The sequence below is a fragment of the Cutaneotrichosporon oleaginosum genome (assembly GCF_008065305.1).
Source record: "Cutaneotrichosporon oleaginosum strain ATCC 20508 chromosome Unknown ATCC20508_contig03, whole genome shotgun sequence".
In the NCBI taxonomy this organism is placed as follows: domain Eukaryota; kingdom Fungi; phylum Basidiomycota; class Tremellomycetes; order Trichosporonales; family Trichosporonaceae; genus Cutaneotrichosporon; species Cutaneotrichosporon oleaginosum.
This window is the reverse complement of record NW_027072172.1, coordinates 30,837-47,645: the sequence shown is the minus strand read 5'-3', so window position 1 is coordinate 47,645 and position 16,809 is coordinate 30,837. Positions and strand designations below refer to the sequence as shown.

Below are 16,809 nucleotides of genomic sequence, written 5' to 3'. Positions count from 1 at the left end.
AGCGTGCCAGAGCATTCTGACTGGGAAACTGCTGAGCCTGGGGTTTTGAGGGCCATTGACGCAGCAAGGCTGAGCAACATCAATTGACCCCTCCTCGTTCTTACATACATATAAACCACACAAGCGTGATTCAGGCAGCACTGCATGCTTCCTCAGATCCGTGTATCATTGGTACAGCATGATCTCACACGCTGTGGCGCAACGTGATCCCAACACTGACTAATTCCACTAACACGCCAAGGTAATTTCGTGCCTGTATGCCGGAACTCGAAGCTTGATGTGCCTACAGCGAACAAACTCTACCCTCACGCCGCTGTCCCGTTAGCCATTTACACTCACTCTCGGGGATGATCCTCCTCATCGCCGCCATGGCGCGCCCGGTGCTCGCCGCCACCGCCGCAGACGAGGTGACCTCTGCGCCTCTCGTCGCCTTCGGGTGGTCGCACGACGTGTTGGACCCGATATTTCGCTTCTCCTCACTAGGCGATGACCCCGGCTCGGGATGGGTCGGCGGCGCGGCCTCCGCCCGGAGAGAATATAACGGGACCTCGTGGGTTGCGACGCGAGCGCCAGGCGCAAGCGTCAGCGCCTCCTTCTGGGGCAGCGATATATACTGGTACGGCGAGCCGAGCAGCGCCAACCTCACGCTGACGGTGAACGGCGTCGAGGCGCCGGATAAGCGCGAGAACCGCCTCGTTGCGTATACCAGCGGCATCCCGCCGCTGGGGTATACTAACGTGACACTCACGGTGAACTCGGGATTCGTGAATCTCACGATGGTGAATATCAGGCGGTACGCGTACGTGGCGAATGTGTGAGTGCTATGCCACACCGTGAGTGCTGATTCCAGCCCGCAGAACATGTACATCGGTGACATCATGCTGCGGGGCTCTTGGTGGGATTTGCCTGTGTCGGCGTGGCGTGCGGTCGAAGGGGGAGCAGCCAATGCCAACTTCACTACGAGCGGGGCGTGGAATGTGCGCTCCGAGCTCGCCAGCATCGCCCTCCCTCATCTTGTGGGCTCCCCTGGCGCGTCGCTTCGATTCAACGTGCCCCCTCGCACGACGTATCTACAGATAAATGGGACGGCCACGAACACAGCCGCGCGGTATACGGTGTCTCTCTCCCCGGACCCCCTGCAGGGCGGCCCCGCGATGTCGACGATGACGGCGCGGGCGTGGCCACACGTCGTGGAGTACTTTGGCCTTCCCCTTGATCCGGCACAGCAGTATGCCGTGAGCGTCACGACGCTGGAGGGGGATGTCGGACTTCAGAGCATCTTGTTTATTGGTGACGATTATCATGCGCGCGGGGATCTCGTATCAACTCTCCCGCCAGGCATGAACGACGGCTCGGGCGGCGGCCAGACGACCTCTGGGTCCGAAGCGTCTTCTGGCTCCAGCAATGGATCCGGTGCCAATCCAGGAGGGAGCCCGGGTTCTGATGGAACGAGTCCTAGCACTGGCGCAGACCCTGGCAATGGGGGCAGAAGGGGAGGCAAGCCCAATATCGGTGCAATAGTCGGCGGAGTCGTGAGTAATGTGGTTGCACTATTGACGTCAGCTCGGCGGTGTCGCCCTCCTCGTCGCCCTCGCCCTTGCTCTCTGGCTTCTCCGCAAGCACAAAAGCAAACGGAGCACGATTTACAGCGCTTTTGAGGTAGACGATGCCGCGCCGAAGCCGCAGGCCTTCTACAGAATTTCCTCACGTCGGAGCAGCGAAAGTGGGTCAGACTGCATCGGCCGCTGATACCAGAGCCGCACTTGCACACAAGGGACGACATAGCGCTGTCGCCCATCTCTGCCGAGCGCGCACCTACCCCCCTGCTCGCGCGCACGGAGGATCCACCCCCCTCCATTTCCTCTCCTAGCGAGTACCACCCACTTTCGTCCGCCGGCACGACTGGACCCTCGACTCCCGTCCAGAGCACCCAATCGCACGCCGTACCTTCTGCCTCGACACCGCCTGCGCCTTCCCATGATCCCAAGCTGGAACGTCCTTCCGCGCCGCGTCCCCGCCGGGTACGAGAGACAGGCCCAGACGAGCTGCAGGAAACGGACGCGGGACGGATCGTGGCGGTTGCGCCCCCGCGATATGATCCGGCGTGGCGGGATGAGTGATAGACATGGACAATAGATGGACAAAGGATGGGAGACGATTTTCCGACACATTAATGCACTCCCGCTAATGCTCCTCGGGAGAGTGTAGGTATGTCGCGCCGCTACTACTGATGAACCTACTTCACCGTGTTCGCCGCGCTGTGTCGGTATCGTCGCGCTCCAAGTTAAAAGGTGGCGCTAAATTGCGCGTGGCGAACGTTGCCACCTTCTCCTCTGATACCGCCACAACCACCAGTCGACGCACCTCCCACTTCTGCAGTCATACATCATGTATATCGGCCAGCCTAGTCGCTATCATACCCGCCATCAGAGCCCGAGCCGCCGCCACCCTCAAACATGCCACCACCGCCTTCGTAGTCGTCCGACATCATGCCGCCCATCATGCCGCCGGCCAGGCCGCCCATGAGCAGCGGCGCGAGCATGCCGAGGGATGAGCCGCCGCCCATGCCTCCCATACCGCCCATGCGGCCGTAACCGCCACTCATGCCGCCCATGCCACCCATACCACCCATGCCCATATGGCCCATGCCACCCATTCCGCCCATGCCCATGCCGCCCATGCCCATGCCTCCCATGCCTCCCATTCCGCCCATTCCGCCCATCATTGGGCTGTACATCCCGAACGGCGGGGGGCCCATCGAGTGGGTGTAGCACCCGCCGGAATATCCGCCCTGGTAGTGGCTCGGGCGCTGGTGTCAGTCTGTCTAGACAGTAACTCACTCCACCCATGCTGCTGCCGATGAGCATGCCGAGGGGGTTGCCGCCCATGCCGCCCATCCCCATGCCGCCCATACCTCCCATGCCTCCCATGCCGCCCATGCCGCCCATACCGCCCATGCCACCCATCCCGCCGCCGTAGCCGTGCCGACCGCCGCCGCCGCTAAGCGCAGCGCCCAGGAGGGAGGAAAGCGCGCCGCGGCTGCGCACAGGATCGGCCTCGGCCGCGGCACGTGACTCTGCGGCGCGGCGCGCCCGCTCTTCGGCCTCTACTTGCGCGACGGGCTTGCCCATCTTCTCGAGGAGCCGGCCGTCCGCTGCGTCGTAGTTCCTGCGGCGCTTCGGCTTCTCCGTCTGCGTCTGTGTCGCCTGTCCCTGCGGGATAGCTTGGAGGAACAGGTTGTCGCCGGGGTTCGCGGGGTCGTAGGGCGGCGGGGCTGAGTGCCCTTCCGCTTGAAGCTCTTGGTCAAGCGTGTTCTTGATTGCCTGGATCTGCTCGGGGTGCATCGCGCCGTCTTTCTCCAGCGGGTGTACCCATGATACGGTGGGCGGCGTCGTAGTTGGGTTGATGTAGAAGTAGCAGCCGTACGGGCTGTCGAACTGGCGCAGCCTGGCATAAGTGGGAGGAGGGAGGGAGGGAGGGAGGGAGGGGGATGGGAGGGTGACTCACCAGGGCTCCGGGAGGCCCTCGGCCTTCTCGGCTGGGTTGAGTGGCGCGGACATGGGTAGTGAGTAAAGTAAGTGTGGTAATGAGAGATGGGCGATGGAGATGCGTGTCGTTCACAGCTACCATCGAGATGGTGTTCAGTCGTCAGGCTGGCAGCTGGCAGTCGGCTTTCGTTGGCTCTGGCCCTTGCGGGACGCGGGTGGCTGCCGGCACCTAGCTAGCGCGCCGATGAGCGTGCCGCTACCGGATGGGTTTCATGACGTTGTGACACGCGGAATCTCGATCATTATACGAGCCGCCGGGATGGGGAGTAGCGCATGGCTTTGCCAAGCGCCAACTGTGGTTGGTGGGTGGTGGATGCATGCGGCATCAGCCAGCGCCTTGCGGTCGCCCACGCTCTCCCGCTCCCATGCAACGCAGATCTTTTAGGCACGAGCCGCCTACGAGTGGCGTCCACCCATGTCACCCATGCACAGCAGGTGCGTGGCATTCAGCATGAATGCATTCACAATCTCTCGTCTCATCACATCAACATGGGGTGAATCTTGGTGATCAGTGATCGACGTAATGCGTGCCTGGAGGATGGGAGGAGGCAATTGCAAGGGGGAACTTGGGGCACGGGGAGAGACACGAAAGGCACCGCGACGTCCCCGAAACGTGCGTCGTCTCAGCCAGGCAGGTGCAGAGCACGCAGAGGCAGCAATGGGATGCAGACGAAGAGGCAAGGTGGGCAAGGGAGCCTGACACAGGGTAGAACGGCGCCAGGCGAAGACGGGGGGTGGAAGCGAACACCAGCGAGGTACGCACCCCTCCTCCTTGCCTTGTCCTCATGTGGGTATCCTCCGTCCCCGCCCGAGTGTACACAGCGGAGATGCGGGCAGCCCACGCACGCGCCAGGTCGCGAGATAGGATGGGACATTTCAGTGAGGATGAATACAAGGAGAGGCAGAATCAGAGCTTGGACGCAGGGCAGAATGCGTCATAAAGGCACGGTGGGGATCGACAAGAGGTCGTACTCGTCTGAATGGTGAGGTGAGACCTCTGATGCTGGCCGCTGCTACTTGCGGCATGTCGCAGCCACCGCAGCCACTTGCAGCGCACCAATGAGCCACACTCGTCTCCTGCTCCTCCTCCGCCCCCACACTCACTCCCCTCCGCATGTCCCCGCTCAACCTCGCTTACACCACTTACTCTCCGTCACCATCTCCATCGCTCACACCACTACCACCGTCTCTCAGCACGCCGTGCACGGTCGACACCATTCCTGCTACTCCACGTTACACCCCGCTATACACAACCCCGCGCCGCCCCCCAGTGCCGCTTCAGCCTCCTCGGCCACACCGCCTCTCTCTCTGAATCCCTTACCTCCAGTCCCCGCCAGCCGCAACCTAATCCCCTCATCCACACTCAACCACCTCTCACCCTCTCCCTTCCATCATGTTCAAGAAGCTCAAGGAGAAGGTCAACTCGAAGAATGATGCACCCAGTGGCGGGCTGCAGGGCATGTCCTTCCGTGGCGGCCCGCCCTCGAAGCCCGGCGCTGCGTCCGGCGCCGCTCGCCCATCCTGGTCGACGTCGCTAGACCCGGACCGCCCAGGCGCGACAGCCGCGAGCCTGTCGCCGCCGCGCGCGGGCGTCGCGTTCATCGACGCGCGCGTCGCCCTCGTGTCCCCGAAAGAGCTCGGCTACCTCCTCGCCGCAATGGCCAAGCTGCGGCTGCGCCCAGTGCTGGTGCCGAGCCTCGCCAAGATCGTCGGCCAGGTGTGCAAGGAGAAGGGCGGGACGGGCGTGCAGAAGGAGCGCACGATCATCGAGAACCTGTTCACGAACGCACTGAGCGCCGCCAAAGCCGGCGAGGACGTCGTGGCAGCGCTCAACCCTGCGCTCGATGTGCACTGGGTCGGCGATAAGAAGTACGCGCTCGACGACGTCGTGCACGAGAACGTGTGGCTTGCGCTCGTCGAGGGCGTCGAGGACAATGGGGAGAACAGGCCCGCCATGGCCGCCAGCGGCGTCAAGCAGTCGAGCGAGGCGCTCAAGCAGAGCGCGGACCGCCTCACCATCTCGAGCGAGATCGTCACCGTCAGCCGACACACACTGGGCCCGCACATCTTCTTTGCCGGTGACGAGATCCTCGAGGCCGCGGCGGTAAAGGATGCCGGCGGGCCATACCTCACCGGCACGACGTTCAAGAACATCGACAAGGCCGGATTGGGATTCAAGAGCCAGGCGGACGCCGATGCTTTCGTCAAGCGTGTGCTTGAGCAGGCCAAGATCGACGCCGCCGCATCTCCCCCCATCGCTATCTCGAACGGCGCACCTACCAACGGGAACGGCAACGCGCCGGGGAACAGCAACGGCACGCCCGCGAGCGCGTCTGGCCCTGGAACCTCGCCAACCCAGAGCCTGTGGCTGCGGAACGCTGACACGTCAGAGGTGGTATATGGTGCGTTGCATTTGTTTGGTCTCTACAGATTAGCTGACAACAGACGTCGACCCCAAAGCCAAGTCGCCCTAAGTCTGCATCTTCGCAGAGGTTGTAGGACGACGGCGACGACGGCGACGGCGACGACGGCGACGGCGACGACGACGACGACGACAAGTCAACGATGTGGCTTTGATTTGAATCATTGTTCTTTGGCAGTAGCTTTCTGGACGTGTGTCGGCCTTGTCAATGGTCGACGGTATGTATCAACAGTTGTGTGCGTAAGTGGCGTGCCAGCCTCAAGGAGCGTCTAGGAGTTACCAAAAGTTGTGAATGGAGCAGTGGCGCGTTCGACGTCACCACCTGACATTCACGTGCTCAGCCTCACTTCTCAGTCTCCCTCCTCCCTGAGTGTTTACAATGTGATATATATATTTGCCTAGCTACCAACATATCTATATGACGTCTCTATGATGCGATGCGCTGGTATTGGTGGCGCGCGCAGCCTACTGCGCAGCGACGGGGGTACAGACGTCGCCAGTGTGAGTCAGAAGAGTCGCAGAAGCGTGGAGATTATCGCGTAGATCTAGTCGTCGCGTGGCGTGGCGTAGGATCAAGTGTACAGTAGGGTGGAATCTAGCCGTCATGGTAAAGGAGGAGTAGTGTAATCTGATCTCGGATGGAGCCTCAAAACTCAAGACACAATCGCGTGACTCGCCGTATTCGAGTCCGCCGTGAACGAAAACCGTTTGGCGCGGTTGGACAGGCTGCGACGGAGGCTCGCACGCAACCCGTGCCCCTTGGGCGTCGCCTCGTCGGCCTGGCCCCACCCAACGACGTCCGCGGCCGACTCGGGTCCTGCGTTGCCGCTCAGCCAAGCCGGCACCGGCGGGAACGCAATGGCGCACGTCCCCCAGTCGCTGACGCTAACGTGCACGGCAAATGGCGGCGTCTCCGTCTCGTCGGTGGCGAGTGGCACCTTGGTCGGCGTGCGCACCTTGCCGCCCGCGCGGCCAAGCCCACACTGCCCGCTCTCGTTGTCACCCCAGATATAGATCTCGCCCGCGTGCGTGAGTACCGCGGCGTGATTGCGTCCGAGCGCGACCTGTGCCACTCCCGTGTCAGCGAAGAAGGGGGGTAGGGGCTCGGGCGTGATGCGCGGGCCAACACCGCGAGCCAGGCCAAGCTTGTCGAGGTCTGCGGCTGCGATACGTGCCACACGCAACGGGCTCTCGCCTGGGCGCACATCGAGTGCACCAAACGCCGCAATGCAGACGTAAGGCGTCCGAAGGGCGCTCCAGTGTGGAGAAGGGGCAGCTGTGACGTGTGTCATCGTCGGCGAGCTCATCTGCGGAAGCTTCGATTAGCGTGTACAGAACAATGAAACACTCACGAACTCCCACCCTGCTTCCTGCGTTGCGCTGCCCGCGTCGTGCGCAGCGCGGCCCATCGAGTCGGCCATACGCACCCACACCTCGCCCGCCGACGTGAGCGCCACAACGAGCTGGCGATCGCGGTCGATGCTGGTCTTGGTAATGTCCACGACACGCGCGAGAAGGGGACCCCGCCCGGTACCGGGGATGTTGCGGAGCCGATGCCAACCAGGAGTATGCGGAGGATTGACGACCTCGACGGGGTGTGCGCAGCGTCCAGGGAACGGAGGTGGGGGAGGTGGTGACATGGGCGAGCGGGGCGATCGGGGCGACATCGGGGAGCGTGACCCACCTGACCCTCGCGAGAGGCGGCGTACGACCCCGAAGGCTCCAAGGCCAGGCCACTCCCAACCTTCGCGGGGCGAAGTCGAGCTCGCGCGCGCAGTTCCGCGCCCGCCCAGCTCGCACTCGGCTGCGTACTCTGTCCAAGCCGTGCATTTGCGGCCTTCGAAATGCTTGTTCGTCGCGTCGTGACCCCACCACACCTTGCCATGCGAAGTAAGGAGGACAATGCCAGCGCCACCAGTCGCGACGATCTTGGCAGCACGTTCGTCCTTAGCCAGGGGTGGAAGCTTGCGCGGGAAGGCCTGCCGGCGTCAGCAATCCGTCCGGTGAACAACAATGTCGGCCAAGCCCGGCTACCGCTCTTTTGGCGCATTTTCCTTTTTTTCGCAACTCACGCAGCAGTACAGTGGGTCCAACTCCCATAGGTCGTGGTTGTCATCGAGAACCAAGAGCCCGTCCGCTGTGGGCTCAACCATAGTGGCGCGGAACGGCACGGGGAGGGAGACAAAGCCCGGAAAGCTGAGCGGCTCGGCAGTTGATGCAGAATCTGAGGATCAGCGCGAATCTGGGGTAGATGTCCCACCTCGCAGCCACAACCCGCCGTGCACGTCACGCGCCACGACGCGGGCGTTCTGCTTCGTGGAGACGTGGTGGACCTCGACGATGGCCGGGGGCTGGTTGTCGCCGTGCAGGATGCGGCCCATGGGTCCGACGTCTTGTCCCCACATGCTGGCATGGGGGTCCTTTGCAATCGCTGTAGGCGTGTACGCAGCGTTGGTGTGCGGCCACTCGACATTGTCGGCCGAGTCCCATGCTGGACGCGAGCCAGGCCCGCCTTGTGAGCCGGCGGTGGCTCGCCGGGGTGCGCCACAGAGGAGGAGGCGAGTCGATCGGAGGCCAACGCTGGCTCGCCATGAATAGCCCTTGTGAATGGGGTTGGTGAGGGCTGTGCCGGCGTATGGAAGGTCAGTAAGGATACGCCTGCTCCAGACAGCGTCGTCGCCGCGGTCGGAGGGTAGTGTATCGAACGGGGAGGTGCCGGTCATGGCGGGAGCGGAGGAGAGGCGGAAGCGGTGGGTGTCAGTGACGAGGAGGGGGGGGGGGGGGAGAGTGAGGAGGAACAAGATGGGCGAGGGGAGGAGATGGAGATGAGAAGAGAAAGGAAAAGGAAAGCGATGAGAGATGAAAGAGATGCATTGACATATAACGAGGAGGAGAGGTGGGTATGTGGCGGCTGAGGAGACAAGTGGGGGGAAGGTGTCGAAAGACAAACGAATCGGTCTGTGCGGCTGTGGCCTGTGGTGGAGGCAGCTCATCTCAGTTCCTCTCCAAATTATCCAAGCCATCTGCTCCTCCCCCGACCTCCTCAACGCACCAGAGCCGCACATGACCTCAAAGCCTAGGAGACGACAAGCATGATGCACTGCTGGAAGCTCGCAGCCACCTGAACCTTGGGTAACGCAACATGTACAGTACATCAGTCAGGTGGTGGTACTGATGGCCTTGGTTGGCCTTGGCCTGATGGCGGCGCGATCTCTCAGTCTTTGCGCCTCTCGGCCAGCATCTCCATCGGCCACTCGGCGACTGAGGCTTGATCGGAACTATGCACCGATATGCTGGATCTCGCGAGATCGCAAGCACGGTAGAGGGCGAGAGCAGAGGCAATAGCAACCAACCCAGAGGTAGAGATTGACGTCAACTCTAACGCAGCCACATCTCGTTACCTGGGCCTGGCGGCGGCGGGCCGTATGCCTCCCACATCTCCCAATCAGCAATGCGCCAAGCGGCCATTTCGAGCCACTCGCTTATTAGAGGTCATACGCATCTCATCTCATTAATCTCCTCTTTGGCTCGGGAGCGTTACATGTCCATCCGGCTCATCGGGCTTTGGCTTTGGCTCTGGCTCCTCGCTATGGCTATTGATCTGGCTCTGGCTCTTTCTTTGGCTCTGCCTCTGCCTCCGACCAACAGCCGCCCATTGATGCAACTTTCCAACAACCGCGGCAAGGTTCCGACTACATGCGGCTTCAACGACGGAGGTGCCTGCACGACGAGTGGGGCAAACGCGGACAGTGGGCATGGGGCGGGGTAAAGTGGGCTTGCCTTGCGACCTTGTTGATCTCTGATCTCATCCCAATCCGTAGGGCGGTGCCGATAAGACAAGCCGTCCGCCCCACGCTGACCATCCATCTCATGACCATATGAACTCGCTTAGTCCCGTCGGCTGTCCAAGTGACGCCTGAAGCAAAACGCGGAGGCATGCTAGGTCGAGGGCATGGGGTTCGATCTCAATGTCTGGCATTGATCGAGCACGGAGAGTCGGCGGTCTGGCGCTCGGCGCCTCGGCGGCCACGGCGGCCGTCGCAAGGAACCTATGTGCTACGCCCGCATACATGCCACCTGTTTGGTCCTAAATACCGCAATATACTGGGAAGGGCCGCATGGCTCATTGCTCTGCCGATGCCTCATGGCATCTGGACATGACGCCTGGCATGCAGCAATGCGGTCATGTAGGATCACATGCGAAAGCGCTTGTGGCGGCTGTGCAAGAGGGAGGTTGAGTGTGGCATCTTCATGACTGGGCTCTGTCCCACGACTCTCCCGCCCGCTCCCCACACCGCCACCAAGTGGCAACTAATGCATACAGACTTCAGACCGCCCATGCCAATCCTCGCCCCAGACCCCCATGCCAACTCCCACACGGCACTGCCCTATACCACCGCCCGCAACTTGGTGGAGATCTTCATCCTCGCTGCGAGGATGAACAGCGCCGCCACGCCCACACACAAACCACTAAACACACCCTGGTACCGGAAGCCTCTATCGTTCCCGAGGGCCTTGAGGATGGCGCCGTTGATCGGCGGGCCTGCAAGCATGAAAAGTCCCACGCCGCCATAGTTAAGACCCACGCGCGCGCCGATCTCGTGCGGCTCGCTAATCTGCGAGATGCACGCCGGCACGAGCGAGACGAGCACACCGACTCCGAGGCCGTACAGCACCGAGAAGGCGATGAGGGTGGGCACATCGCCCATGGGCGTCCACATGGCGAGAAGGAGGAGAGCACATGTGAAGCAGCTGGTCACGAGGAGGTTGAAGCGGCCGATCTTGTCGCCGAGCGCGCCGACGAGGCGGCCCAGCGTCGAGCCTGCATTGAGGAACGACATAGTGTATGCCGCCAGGTCGGGGGACGCGCCGAGGCGCTGCGCGTTTGTTGGAAGGAAGAAGAAGGGCATGAAGAGCGCCAGGGACATGATGCACCCACTGGCTGCGAAGAGCGAGTACACCGGCTCGCGGAGGGGTTTGAGCACTCCGCGCCATGGAGCGGGCCGTTTACGGGGCAGGCGCGTACGAATCAGCACGTTGCCGACTGCAAAGCAGCCGAGGCAGATGAAGCCCGCGACGCGCATAGTCCATGGGAAGCCTTGGGTTAGTGGCACTCGAAGGGATGAGGAGTTGGCAAGGATTGGAAGGTACGGGGAAGAGGGGTGAGCAGATGATGACCACAATCTTCACGGCCGCAGCGATGAGGGGGAGGATGAGGGAGAAATAAGACACTTGCCAAGCTTGGGGATCATGCGCGCAATGGCGATGGGCCAGATCGTGCCTCCCAACCCAGAACCCGTGAAGACAACGCCCATAGCGAGCGCGCGCTTCCGGGCGAACCAATGCGACGGAACGGCGACGATAGTGTTGAAGATGAGCGCAGATGCTAACCCGAAGAGCACGCCCTGGCAAAGCATGAACTGGTAGTATTCCGTACACACTGTGTAAGCAAGCGTCTGGGAAGGACGTACACGACGTGAGCATGAGGCTGAGGGCGAAAAGGATCGAGCCCGGAATGAGGAGCGCGTGTGCGCCAAACGCATCGAAGAGGCGCCCGCTGAACAGGCCCTAGGATCAGCTTCGATGCTCTTCGCAAGCCGCGCTGGCCTCACTCCCGAGAAGAGGAGAAAGAGCTGGATCGAGCCGATCCACGCGATCTCGTCGGGCGTGCGATCCGCCAGCTGGTTCTCCTCGTAGTGCCGCTGAAAGACGCCGAATGCGTTTGAGAGCCCAAACTGCGCAAAGCCCATGAACTGGTGTAAGCAAGGCTCATCGCCCTTTATCCCGCCCAAGCATGGCCACCGCGACTCACAGCACTCCCCGTGACGGTGAGCCACGCCTTGGCGCCTCCGTCGGGGTTGGGTCCTGGCCCTGCCCCCGCCTCGGCCGGTGCCGGGTCGAGGGCGGCGGGTGGCGTCTCGGAGCCAGGAGTGGAGACGAGCTTCTCGTCGACGTCGGGCTGCATCGTGTGAGTCATGTCATGGAGAGGGCGAGCTTTAATGCAAGTGCAGGTGTGCAGTGTTGCGAGAGAGGCTTAGTGATCACGGGTGGGGCTGGTTGGGAGGTTGGGCAGGTCGGGTACTCACCGCACGGGGGCCGGCATGCCGTGCCGAGATGCCGATAGATTATCCACCGAGGCCGAGGTCCGTCACACTCACGGTGTGATGCGAGTCGCGTCCGTGGTGCTTATGGTAATGCTCACGTGCTGTAGATCGCCCGGAGTTTGCTGGGTCCCGCAGGGCGCCCGCTGACTGCAAGAGGACATCTCCGACACTGTCAAACGTTGAGTTGCTGGGCGGGGAGGGCATTGCAGCTGAGAGGTAATAAGGCTTGGGATGAATATCGCGAGTTTGGTGCTACACAATCTCGAATAGCTTGGGCACTGAGAAAGGTCCTCGGACATGGCTAGGAGAGGGAGAGCTAAGCAGTTCGCCACATCTACACCTGACTAGCCCCCAAGAGGTAGGTGGATACTCTGTTAGGCGTGGCGGTGGTGATTGAACGGCGTCGGCGAGGAGGAGCCAAGGCGTTTGTGGCGACACCCGCAAGGATACATCTCTCATGACTCAAGCTGACATCCAGCTGTTCATACATCGAAAGGATATTTCTTGTCGTTCATCGCTGCATCGAGATCCAACTGCTCTCCGGCCCAGGGAGCACTCCGACCTCTCTGGTCTCATCGAAGATCTGAGTCTGAGATCTATCGGGGATCACCGACTGATGAAGACCGAGATGACCACAAAGCACGTCACACCGCACACGCCCACTACTCCCACCACTCCCGCACCTGTCTCACTCCGACCGACTCTTCTCCTCACACCATGACCCACTCCTTCCCCTTTCCCGTCCTCGACTTGCGCGACCTCGATGCGGGAGCCGAATCCGCCGCTCGGTTCCGCACCGCCCTCCTGCGCGCGACGCACGAAGTAGGCTTCTTCTACCTCATCGGCACGGGCATAACTCCGGCGCTCGAAGAAGCGATGCTGGGCGCGGCGCGCGCCTTCTTCGCTTTGCCTGAAGAGGACAAGCTAGATATCGAGAACATCAAAAGGCATCCCCCCTCGCGACAGCGCTGACACCAGCCCGCACTTCCGCGGCTACACGCGCATCGGCGGGGAGCGGACGGCCGGCAAGGTCGACTGGCGCGAGCAGATCGACATCTGGAGCGAGGACGCCGCGCTGTCTCCCACCGAGTTGGCGGACCTTCCGCCCTACTTCCGCATGCTGGGCCCAAACCTGTGGCCTGCAGCGCTCCTTCATTTCCGAGACGTAGTGCTCCAGTGGCAGGCGGCGGTCGTGCCAGCCGCGCATAAGCTGTTGCGTGCGTGGGCTGAGGCGCTCGGCGCACCTCCGGACTATTTCGACAAACACTTCACGCGACCCAGCACGCGCATGAAGGTTGTCCGGTATCCGGGGACGGAGGGGGAGGAGACCGGGACACTCGGCGTCGGCGCGCACAAGGACGGCGGGTGCCTCACGCTTCTCTGGGTTCAGCCAGGAGCCGGAGGGTTGCAGATCCGACCAGGAGACGAGTGGGTCGACGCGCCGCCACTCGAGCACGGCTTCGTGTGCAACATTGGCGAGATGGTTGAGCGTGCGACCGCCGGATATCTAAAAGCGACGGTACACCGGGTTGTCGCGCCGCGGGCGCCGGCCGAGCGCATTTCCGTGCCCATGTTCTTCAATCCTTCGCTTGACGCACGGTTCCCAGCCCTCGAGCTGCCTCCTGACCTCAGGAAGAGTGGCGAGTACCACCAGGACCCAGACGATGTCATACACGAGGTGTATGGCGATAACCTCCTCAAAAGCCGGTTACGCGCGCATCCCGATGTGGCAGCGATACACCACCCCGACCTCGTCCAGAGCGGGGCGTACTAGATGCATGGGTTGTTAGCGACAGTTGGGGCAGAACTGCAAAGACTGTGTCGGGGCGTGAAAGGCTAACTGGGAAGGAGTTGTGCCTTGGATCCACGCGCTTCCGTTTCCATCAAGATGCAGATTCATGGAGTGGGTGGCAGACGAGTGGCGTGCTGCACGCTGACGTCTCATACCACCTCCCACATCATCGTCACCAGGCTGTCCCCTTCGTCCGACCACTCCCGGGTCAAAACAGACACGTACCGACAACTGCATGACTCGAACATGCGCTCCCGAAGGAAATTGATCGACGTCTCAAGACATTCGAGTCAATCGCGTTAACCACTCCGCCAAGTTGCCTCTGCGCCAGACATGCTTGCCACTGCCGAGTCCGGCCGGACAATGGGGATTCGGCTCCTCTTCACCTCAGAGCTGTCAATCGTCCCGAGCACCCCGCCGAAAAACGGCACCACATTATCCCATCTATACATCAAGGTAGGCAACTGCGCCGCTTCCAAACCGCCACTGCATAAACGCTCACGTGCTTGGCTTCGGCGTATTTACACGCGCAGCAAGTGGGCACGCGCTGCCCCCACACCCCACGCCACGCAGGCTAACATTGCCCACTTCCCAACGGATTGCCGCCGAGTTCTAGCGATGACCCGGGTTAAAGCTGATCCGATCCAACCAGGCTGACGTCAAGGGACGCCGACCTCGGACGCTGAGACAACAGCCTCGACGCGATGAATTCCTCGCGGAAATACCTCGGCGTCCCTGCACGGGCGCTGCACCACCTGCACCACTGATCTCGCTGCCAAGAGTAGCGGCGTAGGATTGCACCGACCACACCATCACCCTAGCTGCGCGCGATGAGTAGATGCAGCGGCCCCGTATAAAGTGGGGCCGGGGCCGGCGAGGCCCCACACCCCTCAACAAACATGTCCGTCCAAGCCTTGGAGGAAAAGCCAGCGATCGATCATGTTGAGACGCGCGACGAGAAGGATCCCGAAGCCGACGGCGCGGGGCTCATGAAGTCGCCCATCGACCACCTCAGTATTTGGCAGACGCTTTGGATCTTCAAGCGCGTTCTCCTCTTCGTCATCCTAGTGTATACTGGCTATGTGTGCGAGGGATTCGAGGTGCGTCCACACATGCGGCTGGACTGACAGCAGCTCAATGCGGGCGGGACGATTGTTGCAAACAGGGGTTTCATTAGACAGTTTGGCCAGCGCGAACAGGAGGGCGTGCGCGCACTGGACCCGACTTGGCGTAGGTGTGCTTTCTATGGCACCTGCTAATTCCAGTCTCGACGTGGAGTGCCATGCTCAATGTCGGTCAAATTGTTACGTTTACCCATATTTCATGGTGAGTGTATCACAGATGTGGCTGACGACAGGGTCGCAGATCGTTTCGGGCGCAAGGTCGCGTTCTACCTCGCATGGTTGTGGCTCATGACTGTGAGCTCGAGATTAGCCACACTGACTCCAGGGCTGCATGCTCATGAACTTCGCTACGACCCCTGCAGTCTGGGCCATCGCCAAGCTATGCAACGGCGCGGGCATCGGTGTACTCCAGGTTGTGTGCCAGGTCTACGTGATGGAGATCTGCCCCGACAAAGTGCGCGGCGGCATGGTCATCTTCCAGGCAGTGTGGACCGCGATCGGCGGCATCATCTGCAGCTTGATGATGCAGCAGCTGAACAAGAAATACCCTGATGACTTCCGGTTGCCCATGCGCATACTGTGGGCCCCCATAGGCCTCATGCTCATCTGTTGGGCCGTCGTACCCGAGTCGCCGTGGTACTACGCGCGGCGCGGCAACGAGGCTGGGGCCCGCAAGGCGATGCGCCGCCTCTACGGTAACATCTCATGGTACAACTACGACGAAGAGTACGGAATCATTCTGCGCACACTCGAGCACGAGAAGGCCACGCTCGCCGAGAACAAGCCGCGCTTCCGCGACGTCTTCAAGGGCATCAACCGCCGCCGCACGCTCACCGTCATGATCGTGGCGGTGTGCCAGCAGTTCGCCGGCCTCGCCATCATCAGCACGTACAATACATACTTCTTCTCGCTTGTCGGCATGGAGGACCCATTCCTTGGCACGCTTATCCTGTCGTGCGTTGCACTTCTCGCCATCACGCTGTGGGCGCTCAGCGCCGACCGCCTCGGCCGCCGCATGATCGTCAATGTGTGTGAGACATGCGTCGTCGTCATTTGCTTTACCGTCGGCGCTCTTTACTGGACAGGCGCGTCCACCGGCAACAAGGCGGCGGGCACTGCCCTCGTGAGTCTTCCTACGGGCGCGACGCTCACATCAGCTTGTGATCTGCTGCATTTGGCAGTTCACTTACCAGTCCGTCGGCATGTGCTACTACCTTTACTCTGCAGAACTTCCATCTGCTTTGCTCCGGAGTGAGTGCTGGCGGTTCAGCCTCGCTGACCACTAGTCAAAACTGGCCCGGTCACATTCTTCACTAACTCGGTCACCGGCATCGCCACGGTCTATGCCACTCCACCAATGTTGCTAGCCCTCAATCTCCGTGCGGCATTTGTCTACGGCGCCCTCTCCGTGCCCATGTGCATCCTCATGTGGCTGTACCTCCCCGAGACGAAGGGGCGGTCAGCGTCGGAGATCGACGAGCTCTTCGTGAGTAGCGAAGGAGTATCACAACCCCAGGTGCCTTTTTCGCTAACATCCAGGAGAAAAAGGTGCCCGCGTGGAAGTGGCACAAGACTGTCACCGAGGTCGAGATGCAGCTCGATGCGGTGCAGCGCGCGCGTGGTGCGCGCCCGGCCGCAGCGTGATTGTCTGTGCGGTGGGAGTGGCAGGGATCGGCATGCAGTTCGAAGGACAGATCAGAAGTTGTCGGGCACAGTAGTATTGCGCAGTTTGTTGACGATGCATGAGACGTTTGAACAGCTCATTTAGCATGCCGCCATTACAATTGCGCGAGAGCATGAATTTCCGTTGGCGGCATGC

At 61.6% G+C, this 16,809-nt stretch overlaps 7 protein-coding genes across 7 annotated transcripts; 5 read left to right on the top strand and 2 right to left on the bottom strand.

Moving 5' to 3' along the window:
• Positions 1-368: 368 nt before the first annotated feature.
• Positions 369-2,120, top strand: COLE_03201 (uncharacterized protein; the record flags this gene model as incomplete). Its single annotated transcript, XM_018424848.1, has 4 exons — positions 369-814; positions 851-1,532; positions 1,564-1,723; positions 1,756-2,120. 4 exons carry the CDS (start codon positions 369-371, stop codon positions 2,118-2,120), a joined length of 1,653 nt encoding a protein of 550 aa, XP_018277364.1.
• A 2,821-nt stretch (positions 2,121-4,941) lies between these two features.
• Positions 4,942-6,022, top strand: COLE_03200 (uncharacterized protein; the record flags this gene model as incomplete). The annotated part of the gene is made up of 2 exons (XM_018423713.2): positions 4,942-5,950; positions 5,994-6,022. 2 exons carry the CDS (start codon positions 4,942-4,944, stop codon positions 6,020-6,022), a joined length of 1,038 nt encoding a protein of 345 aa, XP_018277366.1.
• Positions 6,023-6,623: 601 nt separating this feature from the next.
• On the bottom strand, positions 6,624-8,693 carry COLE_03199 (uncharacterized protein; the record flags this gene model as incomplete). The annotated part of the gene is made up of 4 exons (XM_018426836.2): positions 6,624-7,286; positions 7,323-7,949; positions 8,043-8,194; positions 8,231-8,693. 4 exons carry the CDS (start codon positions 8,691-8,693, stop codon positions 6,624-6,626), a joined length of 1,905 nt encoding a protein of 634 aa, XP_018277367.1.
• An 818-nt stretch (positions 8,694-9,511) lies between these two features.
• Positions 9,512-9,739, top strand: COLE_03198 (uncharacterized protein; the record flags this gene model as incomplete). The annotated part of the gene is made up of 1 exon (XM_018423714.2): positions 9,512-9,739. One exon carries the CDS (start codon positions 9,512-9,514, stop codon positions 9,737-9,739), a length of 228 nt encoding a protein of 75 aa, XP_018277368.1.
• Positions 9,740-10,358: 619 nt separating this feature from the next.
• Positions 10,359-11,947, bottom strand: COLE_03197 (uncharacterized protein; the record flags this gene model as incomplete). Its single annotated transcript, XM_018423715.2, has 5 exons — positions 10,359-11,068; positions 11,207-11,410; positions 11,442-11,538; positions 11,583-11,723; positions 11,783-11,947. The coding sequence occupies 5 exons, from the start codon at positions 11,945-11,947 to the stop codon at positions 10,359-10,361; spliced, it is 1,317 nt and encodes a 438-aa protein (XP_018277369.1).
• Positions 11,948-12,791: 844 nt separating this feature from the next.
• Positions 12,792-13,848, top strand: COLE_03196 (uncharacterized protein; the record flags this gene model as incomplete). The annotated part of the gene is made up of 2 exons (XM_065626275.1): positions 12,792-13,021; positions 13,053-13,848. The coding sequence occupies 2 exons, from the start codon at positions 12,792-12,794 to the stop codon at positions 13,846-13,848; spliced, it is 1,026 nt and encodes a 341-aa protein (XP_065482356.1).
• A 917-nt stretch (positions 13,849-14,765) lies between these two features.
• On the top strand, positions 14,766-16,634 carry COLE_03195 (uncharacterized protein; the record flags this gene model as incomplete). Its single annotated transcript, XM_018426837.2, has 8 exons — positions 14,766-14,966; positions 15,000-15,096; positions 15,132-15,192; positions 15,224-15,284; positions 15,316-16,113; positions 16,148-16,241; positions 16,277-16,476; positions 16,530-16,634. The coding sequence occupies 8 exons, from the start codon at positions 14,766-14,768 to the stop codon at positions 16,632-16,634; spliced, it is 1,617 nt and encodes a 538-aa protein (XP_018277371.1).
• Between the last annotated feature and the right edge of the window lie 175 nt (positions 16,635-16,809).